Source organism: Ctenocephalides felis, unplaced genomic scaffold (assembly GCF_003426905.1).
Source record: "Ctenocephalides felis isolate EL2017-DRISC unplaced genomic scaffold, ASM342690v1 CF-g0.4_SCAFFOLD_01886, whole genome shotgun sequence".
Taxonomy (NCBI): domain Eukaryota; kingdom Metazoa; phylum Arthropoda; class Insecta; order Siphonaptera; family Pulicidae; genus Ctenocephalides; species Ctenocephalides felis.
In genome coordinates, this window is record NW_020538040.1 from 163,361,609 (window position 1) to 163,388,790 (window position 27,182).

Consider the following 27,182-nt stretch of genomic DNA (forward strand, 5'->3'; position numbering starts at 1 on the left):
TGTTTATATAAGATTAATTTAATTTAAAAAGTATAGGTATATATATTATGATTAAGTACTTTATAAGAATATGTCTAAGAAACTTACAAACGACGACGAATAATTGATGCCACATAAGAAAGAAAAAAAGTAAAACGCCAAACAAGAAACTTACAAAAACGCATTTAAGGATTGAATATGCAATATAGTGAACGCGGAAACGGTGCTTACACACCGTGCGTTTTATTTTTTGACTAGTACCTCTAAAGACCTTATCTTACAGCATCATATCAGAACGAGCAAAGTCCAGCCTATCGTTACTTCGCCCTCATTCAATTACTTACTTCTAAGTACAGTATTTTTTTAATTATTTCATAAACTACGAGACGCACACGTTCGGCTTAATAACCGAACGCCCCGTCACATCCGCCTAGCTAAACGAATTCAAGGGACGATTTCATTTAAAATTTATTATTTTTTATGTACAAAATGTTATTTTCGCTATGGAGGAGAGAGTGAGCATTTTCGGCTGCCTTATGCGGTTTTGCTCTTATTAGTTTTGAAGCTGACTTGAAGTACTCGATTTCCGAGTGTGTAGCCGTTCAATGATTGGATCGCCACAACCGCTTCATCGTAGTTCGTCATCGTGACGAAACCGAAGCCTTTGCACTTATTGGTTTGCAGGTCACGGATGACTTTGACGCTTTGAACGGCACCGAAGGGCCCGAACAGTTGCCACAGCACATTCTCCTCGGTCTCAGGCGCCAAGTTGTACACGAATATACACCAACCCGAACCGTTCATCGCATTACCCGGCAACATGGAGTTGGCCAATAGGTCTCCGGCCAGTGGCGAGTATCTACCATGGTTCAAATACCTTATTAGAAAACTTTTGTCATGATTGTTACTTATAAATATCATTGAATTTTATTGCTCAAAATTAATCAAGTTACCTAAATCTTCCTGTCGGATGGTGGATTGGCCCCGCGAATCGTCTTGTCGCCTGCGGCGTTAGGTACGCTGCGAGCGGTGGGATAGCTTTGTTGTTGTTGCTGGGATTATTAGCGAATTTAACAGTAATTGGTTCCGTCGATCCTTTGGGTATAGTAGCATTGAGTTCCTGAATAGCACGTTCGGCTTCCATGCGCTGATCAAATCGGATGAAACCGACACCTTTTGACAACCCTGCGATCACCGCATCATTAGTGGCAAACTCATTGTAGAAAAACATTCCTCAAATCCAAGACGGTACAATATATAACAAGACGAAATCGGCGCTTTGTTTTAATATAAAACAGATATCTAATTAATGCCCGTTCTGAATTTCAATTGTCCATCGTGGATCATCAGGAATGAATATTTTAAAACATATCGAGACCGTTAACAAAACATTCACTCTGCTTCAGGATTTGCACGCTACGCCACAAATACATTAATAACATTGCGTGAATGACGATGGTTTGTACAATAATATCATTCATGAATAAATAATGATAAACAGTGCAAGAAATAAATTTTATGCATATGAGATATTCACTGCTTTTAAAAGTCTGCATTTCTGCTTTAAACAGTAATATTTCATTTTTAAATTAATTGCCAAACGTAAAGTACTATACAAAGTGATTATCATAATATAATATTCTGAACGTACTAGATATATTACGACAAACCATCATCTTGATGCCATCGCATGTTTAAATATTGCCATAAAGTTTACACAGAACCAAAAGCAACATTTTGAATTCTATATGCACGAATAAACACATGTGCATTTAATAATTAGTTAATTATTGTATTCCTTTGTCAATTTATATTTATCTCAAATATTGCTAATGGTATTTTTCAGTTTTTGCAAATGAGTTGCGTTAGTGGTTGGTGCCGTGTCAGATAAAATTAACCAAAAGATTAGTTAATCGAGCTGCGCTGATCTATAAATCATATTTATCAAAATCAAAATTGTATTCACTGTATATTTTATAATTTCATTCATCGTGGTACCTTAAAGGTTTTTTTTGTAAAACAAAAAAGAATGAATCGAATGAAAGAAACGACACATGCCACGATGCAAAAACGCAAAACATTAAAAACTATATTAAACTTAACAAGCAAACTAAAATAATAAAAGACAACTAAAACTATTTTCAAAATAGAGAGAGAGCTTGATGCGGGAAGTGAAAGAATAATTACATATCAATAAGATTCTGATCAATTCTGCCTATCATTGGAAGGATAGTGCAGACAGTTTATAAATTTAGTTTTGATAATATTTAAAAAAAATGTAAAAATTTCAGAATTTATTTTTAACGCATAGCCTTATCTCTATTTAGGATTGGGATATTGGGATAATGTTAAACATCTAGCAGATGCACACAAGATTCATACATCGACAATCGGTACACACCTAACTTGTTGAATAGATTTTAAATTGAGCTTTTTGTAAGTATTATTTCTTACATTCGGAAGCCATTTCAATTGCCAACCACGCGCGCATTTTGTAGATGTATTTTGAAAATATAAAAATACATCTATATTTGCAAATTTTCTTCAATCAAAATCCAAATACTTATGAAGTTAAAAAAAACAAAGAAGGATGAATAATTAAATTAAATTAATAGAGATTTTTAGTGGTGGCTTCAATATTAAGCGTTATGTGACCGAGTGTCGAGTGAGGTCTCGGTGTAGTATAATAAACATATTCAAAAAATTAATAAATTTATGGCATATGGGCCATGGTATACGTACCAGGCACATTTTCTCCGGAACCAGTCACAAATTGACGTACTAGGAAAGAGAGAGAAAAGGCAAAATATAGGAACATTATTAGAAAACCAAAATAACAAAAATCAAAAACAACCAAGAAGAGAAAACTACACTGTGACCTTCAGTACGAGATGTCATACAAGTCACTTTATTAAATCACTAAAGGGCCTATGATGATTTTGTCGTTAACCATAATAAAAATAAAAATTATTTGGAACTTTCAAATTTTTTTTTTTTGAGAAATGTGTACTAATTAAAAGGTAATACTTAGCATTGCAACACTAATGACACACTAAATGTTTATCATCATGGACTTTTCAGTGCTTTATATATATATATATATATATATATATATATATATATATATATATATATATATTAAAAATCATAATGTTGTAAAATTTTGATCATGAGCAGATTCACAATTTTCAATCAAATTAGTAATGCTTTAACTTGAACTATACACATGCAGTGAGACCTAGATTGAGATTATTAATTATTCACGTGAGTCCAAAACATTTAGTAGAATGTAGTAAAATCTCATTTAGCTTCAAATTCGAATATATTTTGCGTCAAATTTTGAATAATATAAATTTTATAGCAGTAATGAAAACATTTGTTTTAATTTTGAAGTATCTTACTAATATTAATAAATATTCAATCAAATCAAAAATTAAAAAAATCCCTCATACGAGAAATGTGGGAGCAAAGTTGAAATAAATATAGATCCTATAATTAATAGTAACAAAATGAAAATTGTGAATGCTACTCAAAAATTTCTATTGTTGCATATAAGTGTGCCAAATAAATATACATGTAGGTATAATGTATATGTATGTATATATATATATATATATATATATATATATATATTAGGGTAGTTCTGAATATGGACATTTTCGAATTTTATTGCTCCAAGGGGCTTAAATGCTTCTAAATTAATAAAAAAAAAATCTCTAAAAGTTTTAGATTCGCATGGAAATAGCATGGAAACAAATTTGAGATTTAAAAAAAAAATTTTGTTTGCTAAAAAAAACATTTTTTAAATTTTTGAAAATTTTTCCATACTATTTCCATTCAAAACTTTGATTAATTTGCACACTATCTAAAAGACTATATTAAGATCTAAAACTTATAGAGCATTTTTTATCAATTTGGAAGCATTTGAGCCCCTGGGAGCAAGAAAATTCAAAAATGTCTATATTAAGGACCACCCCCATATATATAAACAAAATGATATATTACAAAATAATTTTCTGCAACAATCTCATATATTGAAGTCTAATCAAACAAAAATAATAAACATAAGCTACCACGATAAACAATATAAATATGAATTTATAATAAATGTTTATTATATTAATTATTATCATTATTAATTTGCTCAATTAATATTAGAAAGCAGTAGAAAGAAATTTAATATACATGTGTATATAGACTAAAATCTGACTGCGGCATCTCCACTCGCCGCTTCACTCATTTCCGTACTTTGGAAATAGAAAGCATTATTAAAACAAGCTCTACAATTCTATTTGGAATTGATTTGGACACGAATGTATATATATTCATAAATAAAATTTATAGCTTCTTGTATTATATTCACAAACTATTTTGAAGCACTCACAGAGCCGCTCATCAATGCCTTCTATTCAAAATGCTCATTATTACATTTTTAAAAGTTTCCTTATGAAGATCATTTAACCAATTATTCTGCTTGCTGACAATAATAAATTGATGTGAAAACTATCACGAGCTAAAACCAATAGTAGCAGCAAAATTTATTCAATGACAAATCACTTATAGATGAACAACATTACTTTTATTTTATTAATTTAGTTAAGATTAATTTGTCAATTACTTTATTATTCGGTGTACGGCTACATATAAAAATCGACACCAAAATATTCAACAATAGAGGTCAATTTTATCAAATCCTCTATTGGAAATTTTATCTCATTGTCAGAACATGTATCGCTATGTTAATAGAAAATACTAAAGTTACTCTATCACGCCGATTTTTTTATTTGGGTTGATATTGTTCAAGTATTATTTATTATTATTATATTATTTAGTGTGCCGTATATCATAGTCTTTTTTAACCAGCAGTTTTACCTGTGATGTTGTCGCATAGTATGCGAGATGTTATGATGCGACCATATGGACTGAAAAGAGCTTCCAAGTCTTGTTGGGTCATGTTTTTGGGCAGACCTGACACGTACAAATTGGCGCCTTTGATCGCCTCGGAACTCGGCCGCGCGTACGACACCTGTATAGACGAAAGTAAATATAATTGTAATAGTACTATGGTCAATCAGACTAAATTAAAAAAAAAACTAATTAAATTGAGGTTTTTTACACCCTGATGTCGAATCACTAGATTGTCATACGATTTGGATTTTCTAAGTACTACCAAAAATTTCCCGATAACAACTTTGGAATAGGTGCAGATTTAAAAAAAAAAACACATAAATATGGCGTACGTTATTTTGTAAGCATGATTTCAGAAAAAGCAAAAAAATAAATTTTTATTTTATATTTCATAATAATATTTTCAAATCCGTTCAATTTGAATTACAACAAAAAAACAAAAGTATTTTCGCTAGGAATACCAATTCCATATATCATATCATTTTAGTGTGTGTGTGAATAAAAACTTTCTCGAAAATTTTCAAACATTTCAATTAACATTTTAATAAATTTAATGTATTTGATAAAACTAAAAAATTATGTACCAATTGTTAATATTTATATTAATATATCATACAAAAATCTGCTGAGCCATAATTAAGAGATAAAGGTATTTTTATTTAAAAGACAAAGGCAAAACGTTTACTTGGAAGGCAAAAAATGTGAATTATTTGAATTCTTGCATTTAACAAATTTCAAAAAATTTCAATTTTTGTGTACAACTTGATAAATTTCTTCTCTTCTTCTATTTTCTACATCGGAAAATACTTTTATTATATACCATTCATTCGTGAAAACTTTGTAAGCACGATTTACATTTGCAGAAATCAGCAAAAACAACCATTCAAACATTTAAACTATAAAGTAGTGGTCAACATTCTATAAAATAGTATAATTGATGGAAAAGAATATTTTTTAATTAAGCATACGTATGTATTGTATTATTGAAGTTATAGTAATCGCAAAAAAATTTAAAACGAAAATTTTTGCATATCTTTACGTTTCATAGCTTTCTGAACATTTTGGCACACCTTAAGAAAAATGTATGTATGTGCGTGTGTATGTTCGGTACCATTTCTCGTCCACGATTTCGAGAGTACGGAATCAACCGATTTTAATGATCCAAAAACCATACAGTTTGTATGGACGGGGGAGTGTGCTGATTAGTTTTTGACAAAGACAAGACCAGCCCTTTCGAAGATACGGAGCAAGTACAAAGAAAACAATCTTTGAGAGAAATGTTTTTAAAAAATATGAAAACGGACCATCCGATTACTTGAAATAAATGATTTTAACTTTGCAATTTAGGGACCGATCTGCCGCATAACAGAAAAATATTATGGCAAAACCATGTTATGAAGAACTTTCCATACTAAATATTGACAAAGCCATGTGGTTGGTGTGCAGTCAGGGGTATTTCTCAAGTTGTCACTTAGAAAACCTAACCTAGAAACCTAACAAATGTCAAAAAAACGTTTTTGGATAACAGTGTGTTTGTGACACATCTTCATAACATACGAGTGACGTTGTTGTTTACGTGTAGAGCGCCTGAATGCACAGCAAATACATGACATTTTTACAGTATTCAGTATGATTTAGTAGCATAATATGTAAGTTGGAGCGTAATATGGCCTTGCCATAACATTTTTCTTTTGTGAGGCAGAATAGGTCCCTTAGTTTCAAACTGTTATATAACTTTTAGAAATTTGAGAGATAAGGACAAATATTAGGTTTGGTTTATTATTAATTTGTTTGTAATTTTCTTTTAAACATATATAAATACCGTCGCCGAAATATGAGCACTTATGTTAGATCTATAAAATACGAATGATAAAATTATCAGTATTTATAATAAATATTTAAAAATGTTTGAAGAAAATTGATGTGCCACATCAATTAAAAGCTATTATAACAAATAAATATTTTTAAATTTGCAAACAGTTATATAATAATAATAATAAATGGTAGTCTGCCCGAAGGCAGGTCCATGGTGTGAGAGCCACCACAACAAATGATTTCCTTGCCCTTCATCCCATTACCACTTTTTTTTTTTAGATATTTTTTTTATATTAGATAAGGACAAATATTAGTTTTGTTTATTAATAATTTCTTTGTAATTTTCTTGTATACTAAATAAATGCTCTCGCCCAAATATGAGTACTTATGTCAGTACTTACGAATGATAAAATTATCAGTATTTTTGATACACATTTAGAAATATTTGGAAAAATTATGACTGCTTGATTTTTTAATAATTATTAATTATCAGATATTCAATTATGGTACGGGAAGTTCCAGAAATTTTCTTTAAGGCACAATGCCATGCTCCACTAGTTAACATCAATTAAAAGCAATTGCAGTTCGAATTTGGGCCGAAGTCCATCATAGAGTGCCTCTGCAGAAATATTGAACGCATGCTAGTTTGAAGCTGTTTGAAATAAAAGCAGTATGGCTCTATGCGTTAACGGAGGTGGAAGTTTCCCGGCGTTTCGGGAAAACGCCATCTTCATGCGCTTGCGCAGCCACTTGCCGCGCTTACTGACGGGGCGGTGGCCGAGAATCGATAACGCTACGGAACCGTAGCCAGAAGAGAGACATGTACGACGCGTAGTGGGTACTAGTGTTAGAAGTATCGAGGCAAAAGATCGATATTGAGTACTTTGAAAAGTATCTAATCAAAATATCGATGCCAAAAAAATATCGTGGCGAAAGTATCGATAGTACTCAATATCGAATTTTGTGTACTTTTCATAAAAATCAAACATAAGTGCAAGAAAGATCTAAAACTCATTAATAAATATCATATCACAATATTAGAATGAATTCTATTGCTTGTATCTGATGTGTTAAATCAGAATCATTTTCAATATTGTAAAATTTTAACAGTAATTTTTCAATACTAATTTCAAATTCTATACTTCTTCAAAAAAAAAACTACAAGTTATAATAGTTGAGTATTTTTGATTAAAACAATATAATAGTCTGATACTATATTCAAAATGCAATTTTATTCATTTTTAAGTATTTTTAAGTACAATAATATTTTTAATATTTTTCAATAAAATAATATTTTATAATTGTTGAATATTTTTATATGAATAATTTTAGCGAACATGCAATTGCATAAAAGTGCAATATAAAGCTCCTTGGAAAGCAATAAACATTCAGTTTAATGACGGTCAAAATAATATTTCGGCATTTGAAAAACATAGGATTTAGCTCATAGGAATCTTTATGTATTTCTGATTGCTAAATAAAACTGAGTTTAAAAAAAAAAAAAAAAAAAAAAAAAAAAAGATTGAAAAACATTCCTTCGGAGCGATGGGATTTAAAGTTTAAATGGTTCCGAGAAACTCAAACCCATATGTTTGCATGCTGATATTCAAAAATTTCAATACATGAGTATTTTGCGTAAAAAAGAATCGAAATATATTATTTCGAATAATAATACTCAACCATTTCAATATATATATATATAAAATATATATTTATATTTTAAAATATAATAAACACAAAATACTAATATATTGAAATTGATGAATATTATTATTTGAAATAATTATATTTCGATTCTTTTTTACGTGAAATACTAATATATTGAAATTGGTAAGTATTATTATTTGAAATAATCATACTTCGATGCTTGAATATCTTTTTATAAAACATTTAAGGTACTTTAAATCATTTTATTTTTTCATTTTACATAAGAGTAATAAATAAACATCTTTAGTTATTACTATTAGTGTGGTCATATTCATTTTGGGTTTTTGAGCAATAAATTCTGAGACTAATCACCCTTCGGGATCATTTTTTGACACTTCTTTGAACAATTATCACCACCTAGGGAGACTATTGCTTTGCATTTGGCAATGAGTGGGGTTAATAGTTGGTCGATGAGTGGTGTTCATAGATTACGCTGTCGATTCTTTTTGAGTACTATCGACGAAAAGATCGATATTGGCAAATAGATCGAGCTAAAAAATCGATAGCGAAAGTACTCACTATCGACCGCAAAGTATCGATATTTACTCAGTACTCGATATTTCGTTCTAACACTAGTAGTGGGTACTTCGGTCGCTCGGTGTGGGTTACTGCTCTTTGATCGCAATAACCGGTCGGCCACTCGCGCCATACGCTGTGTTTTGTCTAGTGCCCGACTCCGGCAGAGGGTAATTGTTTAATTTCAGATTCGGGACACTCGACGGTGGATTACGTATTGCGTATTGCGCAATCTGCATACCGGACTGCGAAATCACCAATGAAGAATTGTCTAGCGTACGATGATACTGAATTGAAATTTAGACTCTCTGATATTTGTTTTGTTGTATCAGAAATTTACGTGTATAACAGGAGCACGCACGCATATATATATATATAATGTTAAATATGAAAATACAACACCCAGATTTTTAACACATACTTTATTTAATAATTACAGACGTTTCGAGGCCATGATATGCCTCATCTTCAGTGTTATTTCAAAACAGTAAAAATTATATACCAATACATTATTTAATATTTTATTTAAATTATATTCAATCTTTGAAAAACAAAAAACACACCAACTATCTTTTACAATGCTTGACACTGTACTAAATACTTGAATATATACAAAAATATTTGAAAACAAACCTTAAATGTCTAATATGAAGGGATAAGGATGAATATTCCTTCATTCTAGACACATTAAGATGTTGTTTTCAAATATTTTTGTAAATATTGAAAAATTTGAATATAATTTAAATAAAATACTAAATAATGTATTAGAATATAATTTTTACTGTTTTGAAATTGATGCATACCATGGTCTTGAAACGTCTGTAATTATTAAATATAGTGTCTTGAAAATCTGAGTGTTGTATTGTTCATATTTAACATTTAATATTCGTTCTACTCATATCACAAAATTCTATATATATAATGTGGATATAATCCAGATAATAAAATAGAAAAGAGGCTAAGACATGATTCTTAAAATGAATTTAATAGATCCACACGTTTCGAGTCCCAATTTGACTCTTCCTCAGTGGAAACAAAACTACAAAAAAATTAGGCTATGTTTCCTTTGATATGATTTTGTTTTATGTTTGTGTATTAACTACATGTGTGAAAAGTTTTCTGCATTTTTTATGTTAGATCTACTTTTATGTATTTTTTAACTCTTGTTTTTATTTATTCTATAATATTTTTGTTACTTATTTTATGTTAAATTTACATATTTTTCTCTTGCCATTTTTATAACCATGTACTTTTATAAGCTGTCTCTTGAAAATTGAATTAAAAAATATAAGGATGGCAAAAATGTACGAGCATTACACATCATAGATATGTGCTGTAATTAAACAAAAGAAGTTGATAAAGGGTATAACTTTATCTAAAGGCCTTACAATAATTTATAAGCAGCTTTCTGAGCTCCAAAATTTTATGGATAAAAATCGCCCCGAAATAGTTGCAATAGTTCGAACTTGGGAATTCAACAAAACATATGTACCTTTTTCTGCAATATTATGAATGGTCAGAAAAAATAATTAATAAACAGTTAATTCTTAATTTAAAATTATAAAAAAACTTCATAAAAACCACATTGGTGGAACAAATTAATGGCACATCAATGTATTTATATTGAAAAAAGTTGCTTCGAGATACGAGCGTGGTTACGGAGCGAATAATAAATATATACAACGCTATAGTTGCTTATTACTCATCTCTTGTTTCGATTTCCTTTACATTATGTATATTTATTACACAAAACAAGCGACATTTATTATATACATAAGTTCTTCCACATGACAAAATCTTGCAAGCGCAAGCAAAACAATACTGATGTCTAAATTATATTTATTGCACAAGCAGCAAATTGCTGCAAATAAATGAAAATCGATTAGTATGCCCTGTTGTAAATAATACCCACTTTATCCGCCCAGAATTACATTTACAGCGACGATAACCGTCGAGTTGAATATTGAATTATTAATTATGTATTTATGGGTTTTAGCGTGTCATCAATATTTGTTTTACATCAATATTACGCTGAGAATCTGAATGACTGTTTTTGTAATCATGATAAACTAAAAATATGAAAACTAGATGTTTAGTGAAGTAGTTACATTGAAAAATCTGTTTATATACAAACACACACTTACACACACAAATTTTCTTCTTCCAAATTTGATCTCATTCTGGTCAGAATTACTTGAAACGTCGAGAAAACATAAAATTAGCAAATCGGATTTTTCTCCTTCGGGAAGTTAACAATTATAGGTTATTAGAAAGGAAGGTTTTTGAAATTATCGAATATGCCATCCAGTTTTTGCTGTTACATAGATAAATATTTTAGTTGTTTATAGTTAAAATAAACAAACATACCTTAATTGTTTTATTTTGTAGACGAAGTCCATTTAATGTGTTAATTGCTTTTTCAGCGTCTTCTGGCCTATGGTAGTTGACAAATCCGTATCCCAAACTTTGTCCTGCAATTGGAATTGATTTATGGTGAGTGAAAAAAATATAATTACATTTGTTCTTTTTATATACGTTAGTTATAATATGTTGCTTTTAGAAATATCCTAAAAATAACTTTCTTATTTTCTCTTAATTGCGATTTAATCTCATCGGCATAGATAGGATTAAAATTTGTTTACCAAATATGTCGGAAAATGATTTTATTGTCTTGATTTATATATGTATATATATATATATATATATATATATATATATATATATATATAGTGCAGTTTTCAGATGGCATACGTTTCGATCTGGTTTGAATCATCTTCAGTGCCACATTAAAAAAATTACAAAGTAATAAATAATAACATATTTCTAAATCAATTATGATAATTCTTAGAATGCATGTTATATTTGTTTTAGAAATTTGTTAATATTTATTACCTTAATGTTTTTATTGTAGTACTAAAAATGAGCCAAACCAGGACTCAGAAAGTATGCTTTTCTAGTCTTTCGAAACGCTCTTTCGAATTCGTACTTGTCGTTATTGCAAAGCGATGGTGGTATTATTAGTAGCAAGCAATTAAAACAATAATTAGTTAATGAAATAAATAAATAATAATACCAAAAATAAAAAGTGATAATTTTCATATTAGTATTAATAAAAAATAATAACTCTAAATGAAACATACCTTTGTATAATGGTGAATTAATCGTTTCTGGAAAAACTAGAATAAGAAATAAAGAAAATGTGAACCAATAATAAATAATAAATTAATAATATAAATATAATTTAGTATATATAACTTAACAGTAATATTATTGAAGCAACACATAATTTTATTTTATGCTGTCGTAATGGATGCTATAAAATAATAATGCTAAAATTTCATTTTGTATGTTTTTAACTATAACTGGGAAACGAACCATTTTGTTATAGTATCTTCATATGTTTGATATTAAAATATTGTTAAAATTACTTTTTGAATATTTTTAACAAAATAGTCAACATACTATTTTTTATTAAATGATTTTACGTTAAAATTAATTTAATTTCTAACTTTTCGTAGGGTGGTAAGTTATATAAATCGCAGAAAAATCGAAAATAAAAATGTTTGCATATCATAACGTTTTTAGATCTCCTGATCATATTGGCATATTTTAGAAAAAAATGAGTGTATGTGTGTAGTATATGTTTATGTATGTTCGGATAATACTTCGTGGTGATTCTTTTGTTATGGGTCATCAATTTCGTGAGCACAGATCAACCGATTAGAATGATTCAAAAATATTCGAATCGTATTAACGGGGAGATGTGCCGGTTAGTTTTTGGCAAAGGCAAAACTGCAAGTTCAGCCGTTTTGAAGATACGAAGCAAAAAGTGTAAAATGCAGTTTTTGAAAGAACAGATCATACGACTAGAATGATTGTGTTTACCATTTGAGAAAAATATTAGATTTTGGTGAATTTAATTTTTGCTTCACTATTTTTAAGTATCAAAAATTATTTGAATTATTAATATTCAAAAATATATGAAGTTTTAGATTTTAAAAATTCTAAAGCTCACTTATATACTTGATCTATAATTTTAACTTTGCAATTCAGTTTATATAATTCTTACAAATGTGAGATAGGGTCCTCCTTAGAACGCCTTAATTTAAACTTTGGTCTTTAAGGTTTTGTTTATTTCTTGTAAATGATTACCAGGTTACCCAAACAAATATTTGAATGAATTCAGTGAAAAATATCCTACTCGATTTTTGAAAAAGAATGGCCATACGATCTAAAATAAAATGTTGAAAAAAAAGAAATATTCATTGGAGAAGAACTCTTTGAAGAAATGAAGACAGGCACATTGTCTTAAAAATTAATGATATGAAATAATAATGAATAACGATAAATATATGCATATTAAAAAAATTCTTGTAAACATACATACGTGCTCTGTGCCATAACGTTGTTGCAATATAAAATATGAATGATAAAATTTACAGTACTTATATATATATATATATATATATATATATAAGATAAATGCACATTCAGCAAATTTTCTGAGGTCACTATTCCTTTCCTTATTAAATAATAGGATTTTTTGTATTTTGAAAGTATGATTTAAACTAATGACATGTTCAGAAAGCATTGTCTTATACTGATTTGGATTTTTAGAATTACAAATGTGTTGGTTTATTTGCTCGTAGATATATGGCAAACTTTTCGCCAATAAACCTTGAAACCATCAAACCCTTGATCAATTAGATTATAGATTTCTGTTTCACGATGTTTTTTTGGCCACTAATTTTTTCCTGTGTATTAAAATCTCGAAGTGCATGATATTCTCACGGAATCTCTACGAGCAATATGTCCCATCGGAAATATTCCGACGGCACTTCAGGCGCATTTAATGGTCGCCTCAATCGTCATTGTTGGGACATGTATTTTGATATTGTATCGGGCTATTTTGGTATTGTTTACACGGTCACAGGAGTCTATTACGGCATAAGTTTGACGCGGTTGCTAACAGGAACACTATATTTAAAAACATTACATACAAATGCATAACCCACGGTCATTGAATCCAGATCGGTGTTATAAAGTTTGCGCAATATCCGAATCTTTTTGAATTATTGACATAGGCGCGCCCTAGTAAATCTGATGCAAACCATACTCGTTTGATTGAACCACCACGTATAAATTTGTAGTAAAAACCCAAAAAGTTTTTTAAAAAAAAAATTATCATCGGCGTTTCGGAACTACGTACGTTCCATCTTCAGAACATCAACTCGGAGACAAACATAAGTATATAACAATAATATAATATATATGGCAAGTGATAAATAAAAATAGTTGAGGATTGCAATATAAATAATAAAATTGTAAATGAGTGGAATATGTATAATATAATACATACATAATAAAATTTATGAATAAATGGATTATAAAACATAATGTTAAAATAAAAACTAGGTATTTTTGAATACATATGTTGAAAAGAGTGATAATTGAGCAAACAACATTATTTACCTGCATAAAAGAAAAATACTTTGAGACCTAATATAATTTAATTAACTATAATACTTCCATTTCACTACATTTTATTTTTCCCCCCTTTGTTTTTAGTTTTTTTTTATTTTATTAGCTCTAGTAGATACGCCACCGGGAGTATCTACTAAACAACTTGTCAGAATAAAATTAAAATAAAAAAAATTGATGATTATGTACTAACGCTTCGCATGTAACTACAAATCAAATTTTTCTATAAAGGATTTATTATTAGTTTTGTTTGTTTAAATTTTCATCATCCAGATAATGTTCTTCAGCACATATGTCCTGAAGATGGTACATAGTTCCAAAACATTGACAATAAATAATACATTTTTTAAAAAACTATTTGACATTTTATTACCATTGCATTCCTTGTTCTTTACTGTTTAATGTATTAAATAAATAATATAGATAGCATAGTTATTTGAAAAATAACATAATATTTATTTGTTATATTTATATAACACATATGATTTTTGGTAAATTAATTCTAAATTTTTCGCTCATATCTTACACAAAATATCAAGTTCGTATCTTAAGTATTTTAGAATACATGGTTTCTAATAATAAATTCGCATATTTCCGCATATGAGAAGTCGTAGCGATGAGACTAAGGAGCCAATTCTCCTTAATGTTAAGACAACACTATTCTACGGCCCTATCTTTGTTTGAATTGGTAGTAAAAACTGTACAACTTGCTTTAAACTAAGTATTTGCCGTGCGATCAGGCGTTTAACACAAAAAAAAACCTACAAAACGCACGTCAAATAACAACTTTATTATAAATGCAACTTTCTGATGTCTCTTTGATCACATATAAGTGAAGTTAAGTTTTATGTGATCGCACAGCATATCCATAGCATTTTGACATTTTTTTTATTTTCTATTTTATTTACAACTGTCCAGTTAAGGACATTTAATAAATTTCGGGAGTTTGCAAATTTACAAAATTTTGTGACGTATTGTGTTATTTATGAAACTAAATTATATATTTTCTACTCCCAAACATATAGGGACCGATTCTGCCGCATAACAGAAAAATGTTATGGCAAGGTCATGTTATGAAGAACTTTCCATACTAATATTGACAAAAGCCATGCGGTTGATGTGCAGTTAGGCGAATCTCTCAGGTTGTCCGATGGAAAGCATAACCTAAAAGCCGCACAAATGTCAAAAAAACAATGTTATATAACAGTGTGTTTCTGATACAGCTTCATAACATACGAGTGACGTTGCAGATTATTTGTAAAACGCCTGAATGAACAGCAAATACATGACATTTTGACAGTATTCAGTATGATTCATTAGCATAATGTATGGAAGTCGGAACATAACATGGCCTTGCCATAACATTTTTCTGTTATGCGGCAGAATCAGTCCCATAGTGTATATTATAGTGTTTCAATTTCTGGCACATCTCAACTGGTTTTCGGCAATAAGATTGTAGATATTACATTTTTCTCATTGATAATCATGAATATGGATATTATATACTAATATTGTTTAGGTGCGCTTAGAATAAACTCAAATTTCAAGTAAATCGACATTTTGGGCAGATGACAGTTCTCATGTGTCGAAACGCTTTCAATGCCAAACAAAGATATGTTATTTTTTGCAATTTTTTCCATTTTTTCTACAATATTACTATAGTTTTATAATTTTGTCAATTTTTACTACCAATTCATACGAAGATAGGACCGTAACGTTACCATAACATTTTTTTTATCCAAAAATTGGCTCCTAAGAGGTTTTATACAGAACGCAGTACTTTCGTTATTTGAGTGAATCGTTTTTAATTTATTTTTGTAAATTGAAATTTTTTACCACACCAGTGAAAATTTGCAGTCAGCGATTTCATAGATATCAATAAAATATTCAGACTTATCATTTCCTAATTAATAAAAGAGGCTTTTATTATACTATTTACGGCTGTGTATATAATTTGCCGTCAGTAAATATACCCTGAACTTGAAACAAAACGCACACTATTATTCACGTCTGTGGTCCGGCAAGGTCGATACTGTAAACGAAGGTGAACCGTCATCAATAATTTGCTACAACTCATTCCGCAACGATTGAAAACGAAGGGTTGCAGCAACCCTTAACGGGGTTGGTTCTAATTTCAATCATTCGATAACATGAAGGGATTGGTAATCGTTCTCCATCTACTGCGAATCAAAATTTATGCAATGCGCAGGTGTTATAATTTGATTTGGAATTAAAATAATATGTATTTTATTTAGTGATTACTGGGTAGAAATAATAATATTCGTTCAAATATTTTCGGTATTATTAATAATTTATATGAAATATGTTAAGTGCTCATGTCCGCAAAAAAACAGAGTATAACATTCTTCATTATGTCATGTCATTGTATAAGATGTTGGCTGAAAAATTTTTAGCCTTTTGGCCATTAAATCTATATTATTTTTAGTTAGTATTTATTTTAGTTTTATTTAGTATTTTTTTAGTTAGTTATTTGCGATTCGTATCAAAATTTGAAACAATTCGGACAATTATTTCGTGAATCATAGTATTTTGTGTGGAGCAACTTTTTTGTTTTAAAAAATCACGGAAAAAAGAATTTCGCACGTTGATTTTCATCAATTTTCTTTTTTTTGCATATGTTTATTGCAGATCAAAATAATATTATTTCTTAACTCATCATGCTGGTCTTTATGCATTTAAAGAGTTCATCTCCAATGAGATATCTCCTTTTTTTTTAAATCTTCGAGTAGGAGATTCTTCACTCAATTCTTTTAAATATTTGTTTGGGTGACCTGGTAGTTTTTCGTGGTATTAATTTTGCTTTTGAAGGTAAAAAAAGTTCATGCTCAAGCATATTTTTAATTGTGGGCTACTAGTAAAAGCAAAAAATACGCAAATGAATTCAAAAGTCAATTTTCGGATAAAATAGATATGTTATGGTAATGGATCTATATTCGTATAACTGATGGATCTGTATTAGTATAAGTTGGTAGTAACAAACTCTCAAAAATCTATGTATTTACTTTGCGATCAAGCGTTTTACACATAAAACCTAACCTACAAAAGGCACAAATATCAAATAACAATTTTATCAAACTTTTTTATGTATCTTTGATAACACATACGTGAAGTTAGGTTTATGTATAAAACGCCTGATCGCACAAAATATCTCGCTTTTTGGACAGTTTGTTAATGCCAGCTCATACGAATATAGACCCCTAACATAGTATTATCATAACACACTTATTTTATCCAAGAATTGATTCTTCAGTATATAAAATGTGCAGGTCGAGTTAAGGTAAAAAGCATTGCGTACTGATTCATTACTGTAGTTGCTACGCGTAGAGCTTTATCGAAAAACGAGCTTTTACGAGTCTTGGAATGAATAAACAAATAACGTTACTAACGATAACAAATTTTCCTAGTTTTAATATATGATCAAATCAGTCATATATTTGCGACATAAAGAATAGTATTTTTCCAGGAATCTTGTCAAAAAAAATTTCTTCTATTCATACATTAGGGGCCGATTCTGACGTAAAATAGACCCATGTTATGGCAAGGCTATGTTATGTAGCAGTTCTCATATAAAATGGTACTAAAAACTGTCAAAAGGCTATGTGGTTGTTGTGCAGTCAAGCATTTCAGATAGAAAAACTAACCTAGAAAACGCACAAATGTCATAAAACGATGTTTTGATAACTGGATTTTTGTGATATGGTTTAACCACATATAGGTGAAGTTGTATTTTATGTGTAAAACGCTTGATCGTACAGCAAATACATTGCATGATAATATTTAGTGCAATTTTGTATGAAAACTGCCTCGTAACATAGCCTTGCCAGAACATTAGTCTATTTTACGTCAGAATCGATCACTTAATGTTCCAAATAAAAACTAATTTTTTGTCCTAAATTCCTAGAATGACAGTATTTTTTATGTCACACATAAATGACTGAAATGACTCTATATAAAAACTTTTTTTCTCATAGGTATCCTATTTTTAACTAAATTATCTAATAGAGTTACCATGGCCCATGTCAAATATTTTCTGATATCATCGTAGCAAAGTATTAAGTATACTAATACTTAACATACTTACGCATATTTTAAAATGTAACTTCTATAAATTTTCAAGATCCTACATATTTCTTTCAACAAAGTAAATAATTAGTACTATTTCGTTATTTAAACATTTATATTTATCATGTTTACGGCTAAATAAATTAAATAATGTTAGTTCCAGTACATCGCCTATATCTTTTAAAAAATATCATCTTTGCGGTCAGTAATCTTTATTGAACGTACAGTAAGGCTTCCTCCTCCCGAATCAAAAGACATTTAACCATTTCCACCTTTACTGATGGCTGCAAAATGCAATGATAAGGATTCTTTCATGTTTCATTTATGTGTGCATGTTTATAAATGTGTATGCGTGTCATCGCGTAGCTCATAGCCCGGTCTACGATCGATTCGTTAGAGTCCGGATTTAGCGGTGTTCTACGCGGTACGCGACGCTACAGTATCTACAGCACCTACGCCTCATCGCCTACGATCGGACGATTATTATCCATATGTCCCTTAAGGAACACTTGACGTCATACTCAGACAGATATGAAACTAGTGCTGCATGGCATCGTGTTTTAAGGCAAATTGATGAAACTTCCCGTACCGGAAAAGAAATTTTTCGAAAAAGATTTAATTTTTTTTAAACTTTGAAAAAATAGGTTTTTGAGAATTTTGAAATTTTTGAAAATTTTGAATTTTGAAATTTGAAATTTTGAAAATTTTCAGCGTTTTTTTTCAAGTCATCGCGCTGCGTATATATCGAAGCGCGTAAGCGCCGCGTCGTAGTGTAACGGATAAACATTAGTACGCAACCCATAGTAATGTAAACAAAATTTGTTTCATTATTTAATGCTTTATAAAATATCTGATCATTTGATGTGCATATATCTAATTTTCTTTTTTTTTTGTTTTATTGTACATAGCAAACTATACACACAGTACATTCAGCTACTTCACAGGTAAAATTTTTATTTATGACCGCCAAATGGAATTTTTTGTTACATTTTATATTGGATCTCCGAAACCGCTAAACCTGTCTTTCAAAAATTTAATCAGTTCTTTATTTTGTTAATACAAATAAAATGTTTTTTAAATCATTCAAATCGAACGCTTCGTTATCTCAAAAACTGAATTACCATCTTTAGCACATTTTGCCCCGTATCTTCGAAACCGTTGAAAACTTGTCTTGCCAAAAACTAATGAGCACGTCTCTCGCCATCAATACGAATCGAATGTTTTTTGAAACATTCAAATGGGTTGATCCGTGTTGTCGAAATCGTCGACGAAAAATTGTATCCGCACATACATTATACATACATACTGCACAAACATACATCATTTTTCCTAAGGTATGCCAAAATATTGAGAAACCATTAGAATGTAAAGATATGTAAAAAATTTCGCCCCAATTTTGGAGAACTACATCGGAAAACATGTGTCTCACACCCAATACAGACAACTTTTTTTGTGGACCTGTGTTATTTATAAATATTTTTTTCATTTTATCAAAATTTAACTAACATTATTAATTTATTAATTGTATCAACAATATACTTTATATTATTATTATAATTGATTGATTTATTTGATTCTTGTTGAACAAATTTTTGGTTTTATTCTGGTTAGCACTTTTAACACTTTCCACTCGCGAACTCTGAGATTTATATGAATTTTGCCGCCGGAGCGGCGGCATCCGAGTCGAAAGAGTTGAATTATATTACTCCAAAATGATACTAATTTAATTTGAGAAACTAATAGAAGATATCAAATATATTCAATCTTTTGCGCCCGGCTATCTCCTTTTGAGACAAGGGGTAATAACATTAGTTTGTATACGCAATGGCTCAGTTCGCATTGAAGCGTCAAATACTCTAGAATGTATTGTAAAATTAAAAAAGTTTATGAAGTTATAAAACAGTTTTTTTCTCTACAAAATTTATTACTAGTTATTTTTAAAGTATTTTTTATCCCTTTTTAATATTTTTTTTTAATACGGTGAAACGATGGAGCAATTCGTAAAGCAAAATTTTCATCAATTACACTATTAATATCAATTTCATTATTACACTTTACTGGTAATAATCACTACGCTAACACTGCAGAAAAGAAATTTAAATATTATTGTAAATATATTCTTCAATGTCCTCAAATTCAAATAAAACAAATTGTATAACGTACACAATAATATCAAGTTTAGTATCACTGCAGATACGTTTCCGTCAGAATGCGCGACGAGTTGCTGATTTATTGTTTTTGGACCTATGTCGAGTGAAAAGGGTTAAGATATAATATTTAGTTTTGTTTTTATAATAACTTCTCAACTATTAAATAATTTAAATTGAAAGTTAATGTTGATCGGGCCCTTCACCAAATATGCTTTATTCGCATTTTCATCATATTCGCATCTTCATTATATATTAATTTTATTAATCAGATTCAGCACGCAGCGATTCCGTATAAATATATTTAATCTATTCTAGTCTAAAATATTCCACCCTGAAATGTCATAAAATACAATACATGAAGTCAGCTGTAAACAGCCCGAGAAAACAGTTGTGTCATCGTCCGATTTTCGCGCTCGGCTGAACAATCAAAAATAATAAGCCATCAAGGAGAATTTATCGCAACGGTGTATCGCCGCACATGCTGAAAGTCGAACGTGGGCCAAGGTGGGCGTAGAGGCGTGTAAACGAACGCTGCGGCCATTCGCGCATGTTCTAAGTCTCAGTACATTTCCCAGGGGTAGTGAGCTGCTACGCTGCTACGCTGCTACGCGGAAGTGCACGGGCTACGCTGCCGCGTAGAGCAATCGATAGCGCTACGCGGCATACATTGCCGTAGCGTAGAGCAAACCCAGCAATTCCCAACAAAGCTAGTTCCGTTCTCAGCGGAGCGCCTACACATAAATCGTTACAGCTAACCGATTAATTGAGCTGTGTTTTATATGAAACGGGCTCGCTTAATTAGTTGTTGTTTATTTGAATGACATAGAAATCTATTGTTTGTAGTAGGAGGGTTTATACAAAAACCCACATTTTAGAAAACCGGTTTTCGAACATTTTAACCGGTTCAACCGGTTTTGAGTTTTTTGGATCGAATAATTGGAGCAATAAAAATTAACAGCAAATTTCGAGTTATCCAAAGTAGTTTTTGACTGAAATAATTTACTGTTCAAATTGATTGATAATAAACTTTTTTATGCAATTAGTAACAAAAAATAATAATTAACCAGTATTATACAACTTTAAAACATGTTTTTTATTCGACGGCTATCGATTTGCAACGCTGTTTTTTATCAATATGGTACATTTGGATATATTTGTTAATTTTAATTTTTTAAGTTATTTTCAATTTTTTACAAAAAACGGTTTACGGAATCCATGATTTTCTTCTAATACCAGTTTTCAAAAATTTGCAAACCTTAATTTGTAGTAATAATGGTCAAGATTCATATATAATGTTTATTAAAATTAATAATATGTATGATTTGCCTAAAATGGACAGATAGTGAAACTGTAGAATAAAAAAAAATGACTTTAAACCCATGGTAATGTAAACAAAATTTATACTTATTGTATAAATCTCTATAAAATATATGATAATTTGATGTGCATATGTCTAATGATTATTTTTGACCGCCAGATGGCATTTTTTTACTTTTTTTACTAGATCTCCGAAACCGCTAGACCTGCCTTCATGAAAATTTGATCAGTTCCTCAACTTGTTAATACAAGTAAAACGTTTTTAAAATTAATTAAAATTAATTTTTGAGAATTATTAAAATCGGACGCTCCGTTCTCTTAAAAACTGAGTTGCCGTTTTTGGCACTTTGTGCCCCTTATCTTCGGAATGGCTAGACTTGGCTTCGCCAAAAACTAATCAGCACGTCTCCTTATCAATACGAATCGTATGTTTTTTGAATTATTTAAATCGGTTGATCGGTGTTCCCGAAATCGTCGACGAAAATTTGTATCCGCACACACACACACACACACGCACACACACATACGCACACACACATACACGCACGCATACACACACATACATCCATTTTTTTAAGGTATGCCAAAATATTCAGAAACCTTTGAAACAAAAAGATATATAAAAACATTCATTTTCGATTTTTTTGCGATTACTATAACTTGCCCTACGGGAAGTTAAAAAAAATAAGTAAATTTGGCATTAATATTATATTTTTGCGAGATGTTTAAAGTTCAAGTTTTGCGTACAGAATGATGAATTTTTTCATAATTAGCTAGTTTAGGGTAGGAAATTATTTTATTGGTGTCAGGTAGAGGAAGATAGATGTATGAGATTTGTGAGGCTTAAACAATATTGTTTAAATTTTTTTATGATATTGCCGCATGCGATTTTATCATAATGCATATAAAAACTACAACTTTCATTTTTTTTGCTTGTTTTTGCAAATTTTATGAAATCCTGATCTTAACGTTTGATACATGGAGTTTCGAAAGACGCTATGTTTTTTTTTGTTAGCGATTTGATTATATTACAAAATAATATGATATAATTAAGTTTAGTGCATCTCCGTATTCTCGTTATTATTAGATTTACTATTTGAAGGGATGAAATTACTGTACTAATATATCTAGCTCCGCCAGTTTAGACGCTTGATGCTACTTTTTGCGCTCAGATTCATAGATAAGTGATAAAAATGATCAGAATTAAATCGCGTAAGAGTATAATTTAATTTTATTAAAAAAATCATGTTTGGGTAGTTAATTATTGTAAAATATTTACAACTATTCAATAATTGTATATATTTTATTAACAATATCCTGAGTTTGTAAGTGTTAATTCTCGTAATAGTTCTGTCACATACTTTAAAGAGATTACTATCACAAGTAATATATTGTTGTATTTGAACTTTTGACTAATGCGTTTTATTATTTATAAAAAACTTATAACGTTAATACATCTTCAACAATACAAATACAAATTTCAACACATACAAATCTTCCAACAAAGCAGCTGCTGCTAGTGTTTTAGAAAAGCATGGAGAAGTAAGAGCAAGAGGTAGAAAAAGAACAATGGTTGGATAATTTTATTTATTCAAAATCACTTAAATTCTATTTTTTTATATAAAATTTCACCTTATTAAAAAATATTTCAAATATTTCATTTAGAATATTATTAAGTTTCATAAGACTTAATATATTACTGAATACATATGCTCTGCACAGATTTAAATGAGAGCTGTTTTATGTTTAATTTTGAAAAAACGTACAATCATAAATAAATCATCAAAATGTAAGATATAATTGAGAATAAAAAAAATGAAAACTATGTAAAACAGTACAAAGTATAAATTGCTTCACTATCGATTAAAAATCATTTCCAAACACATCCAGCGATATTTTTTATTATTCGAAGAGGCGTTGATAATGTTCGGTAAAACATCCATTAATCATTATGAAACAACGCGGCACGGTATCGGGGAATCAAAGCCTATGAATACTCTATGAACGGCTACGCGCAACCCGCTACGCCCAACCGGCATACCGATATGGCCTCGTGTTTAATTTATGTATACCCAGTACACACTGGTTTAGTCGCCGTGTAAAAATGACATTAATGAATGATTTTACGTGGACCCGCCGCAGAGGGTTTTGTTTACTCTCCAAATTTCCCCTTTTCAATGAACATTTGAAACGTGATGGATTCACGAAGATGGCAGCTGCGACACTTTCGAGTGGCAATTACACTAATGATTCAATTCACACATAATATGCATACATAATTTCATAATTAAGCAAAAAAAATTGTTACTGTATGAAAATGTTTTTACTTATAAGGATTTTTAATTATCCAAGACGACTGGACGTAATAAGTTTTGTTAGTATATGACCTTATCTTATTTAATTGTTATTTACAAATATATTCAGCAACAGTCAACTTGTAATTGTAATAAATAGATACAAATTTTACTCATATTGGAACTTTAGAATAACATCTAATTTCATATCAACTACTAATTCGATATATCTATATAACATAGGTTTTATAAAAAAACTAATATTCATAAAAGACATGAGGAATAAGGTTGGCAACTAAGTAAATGCGGTTTTCAATTGAATTGTTAGGTTTGCTGACGTAATTCGAATCTAAAATACCTTTTATACCTAGTTGACACGCCGCTGGGTGTTGCTACTATCTTCTGGTTTGTGTTGTAAGGTAATTATTGTTAGCAATCTCTGCTTAATGTTAATGCTCATGTAAAACAGATTGCAGAATAAATTTAATAAAAAAAAATACCTTTTGGTAGTCGATAGTGAGCAATTTAGATGTCCATGAATAGAACAGAGTTTTTTTTATCTATTGCATAGTTTTCGTTTGGAGTTCATTGGAATATGAAAAACAAATCGAATATTTTCATCATATTTTGCTTTTTTATTTCTGTAAAGTTAAAGAGGCATCTTAAGCTCACGAATTGTTATGAGCTGTTTATAGTAACAAAGCCTTAAAAAATGACAGTATCAAGATCGTCCACTTGACATTGATAACAAATGTATACTTTACTCTTCCCACCGAACCGAATGATCAATTTTGATTTATACATTGAATCACTAACGAATTTTATTTAATTTTTTTTTTATTATTAATTACTTTCTGCTACACTTGGGACATTCAGTAATTGTTTTGACTTCATTATTATATGGATTTTTGAATGGATGGCAACCCAGTAGTTGTCCAATCCAATTATGACTAATTGACTATACTCGAAGTATTTGTTGACATTATATATATATATATATTTATATATATATATATATATATATATATATATATGCAACTGTACCCACGAGCGGCGATTTTCACTTGAGGCTATATTTGAGATCTATAACCTCAAGTGGAAAATTGATATCAAAGTTGCCTGATGTCGGGCTTTGGCGGTGGCGGGAATCGAACCGGCGAACCCGGGACTAGTTGGTGCGAAATATCATTGGCCACTGGACAAAAATTTGAGCTTGGTTGGGGTGTTTTATTCTATTCACCATACAGTCCTGACCTTGCACCTTTTGATTACTTTTTGTTTCGATCCTTACAAAACTTCTTTAATGGTAAACAATTCAATGGCAAACATTCAATGATTATCATGGTATCAGATTGTACTTGATTCAGTTTTTTGCTAACAAAAATCAGAAGTTTTATGAAAGTCGGATTATGAAGCTGCTTGAAAGATGAGAAAAAGTCATTGGCAAAATGCATAAAGTTTGAATAAAGTTATCTAGTTTCATGAAAAACATGTCTTTGATTTTCTAACAAAAATTCGCATTCACTTAGCTGCCAAGCAAATAGTTTTAAAACTACTATGGAAACAGTTTCTACAATGTTGAACATCTTTTTTTGACAAGATTTAGATCATATTATTTAGACTATAATTTCAACATAGAAACCAAACTGATATTATTAAACGGATATGCTTAACGATTTCTTGCTATCAAACCGAATATGATAATTCCCGATTTTAAAAGGCGTGTCTCTTCCGAGTCATAATAAAATTTGAGACTCACCTGTAACTTTGTCTCTTATCAGCTTGCAGCTTTCAACTTCTCCAATACTCGAAAAAAGCGATCGGATTTCTTCTTGTGTCATCGTCTGTGGCAAATAATTGACGATGAGATTAGTTTTTGATTCCTCCTGCGTGGTGTTTGTTCCTGCTCCGCCTCCTCCATTATGCTGACCCACAACACTTGAGTCCAAACCGTTTGTCATCATGCTTATTTATAATTCCCTTGCCTCAATGCGAAAGTTCAAATTCGGCCAAAATGTAAAAAAAATCTCTTCTGAATAACGAAGAGTAAATGTCTGTTTCTGATCTTGGTCCGAAATATTAATTGTCGCAGTTTCTCGTATTTCTACTATAAATCGATTTTCTGTACAACTATATATATTTATTTATATGTTTTTTATTTTTCTTTAGAAAAGCAAAAAAAAGGTTTCAAAAAACGTTTTTCTTTCATATACTATGCTTTTTCAGATAAACTCTTAGTAAATAGGTATGGCTTTTTGAGACAGTCTTCATCGATTCAAGTGGATATTTTTGTGTTGTCTATTTATGTTCATTTATTTTTATGGATATATAGTGACACTTCAGCTTTTATACTTTAATTTTCCTAAAGTCTATAACATAGTATATTCTAATTAAATTTTTGATTCTTGTAATTCGTTTGTTTCTTCATCTGAAAAAGAAAAATAAAATGTTAGTTTTATTTGTTGAATTATCGTAATATATATAAATACACACACACACACACACATATATATATATATATATATATATATATATATACAAATAGTTCCAAATTGATAAAAAACAATTCTCTGAAAGTTTTTGCTCTTAATATTGTCGTTTAGATAGAGCGCAATTCAATTAAAGTTTTGTATGGAAATAGCATGAAAAAATTTTCAAAAATTTTGCAGAGCGTCGAATTTTCAATAATAAATGACACGAATGTTCACTTTTAATTTATTTGTCGCTAAGTTATACCTAAAACATTTTTTTCAATTTTCAAAATTTGATTTCAAAGTTTGATTGAATTGCGCACCATCTAAAAGTTAATATAAAGAGCTAAAACTTTCAGAGAATTGTTTTTTATCAATTTGGAACCATTTCAGCCCTTGGGAGCAAGGAAATTCAAAAATGTTCATATTAAGGACCACCGTAATATATATATATATATATA

The 27,182-nt window shown here is 29.8% G+C and overlaps 1 protein-coding gene across 1 annotated transcript; it reads right to left on the reverse strand.

The window, feature by feature from the left end:
• Positions 1-503: 503 nt before the first annotated feature.
• LOC113376737 (ELAV-like protein 3) lies at positions 504-26,494 on the reverse strand. Its single transcript, XM_026616776.1, has 6 exons — positions 26,010-26,494; positions 11,293-11,396; positions 4,852-5,005; positions 2,722-2,760; positions 933-1,164; positions 504-856 (listed from the first exon to the last, which is right to left on the reverse strand). Exons 1-6 carry the CDS (start codon positions 26,212-26,214, stop codon positions 514-516), a joined length of 1,077 nt encoding a protein of 358 aa, XP_026472561.1. The 5' UTR covers positions 26,215-26,494; the 3' UTR covers positions 504-513.
• Between the last annotated feature and the right edge of the window lie 688 nt (positions 26,495-27,182).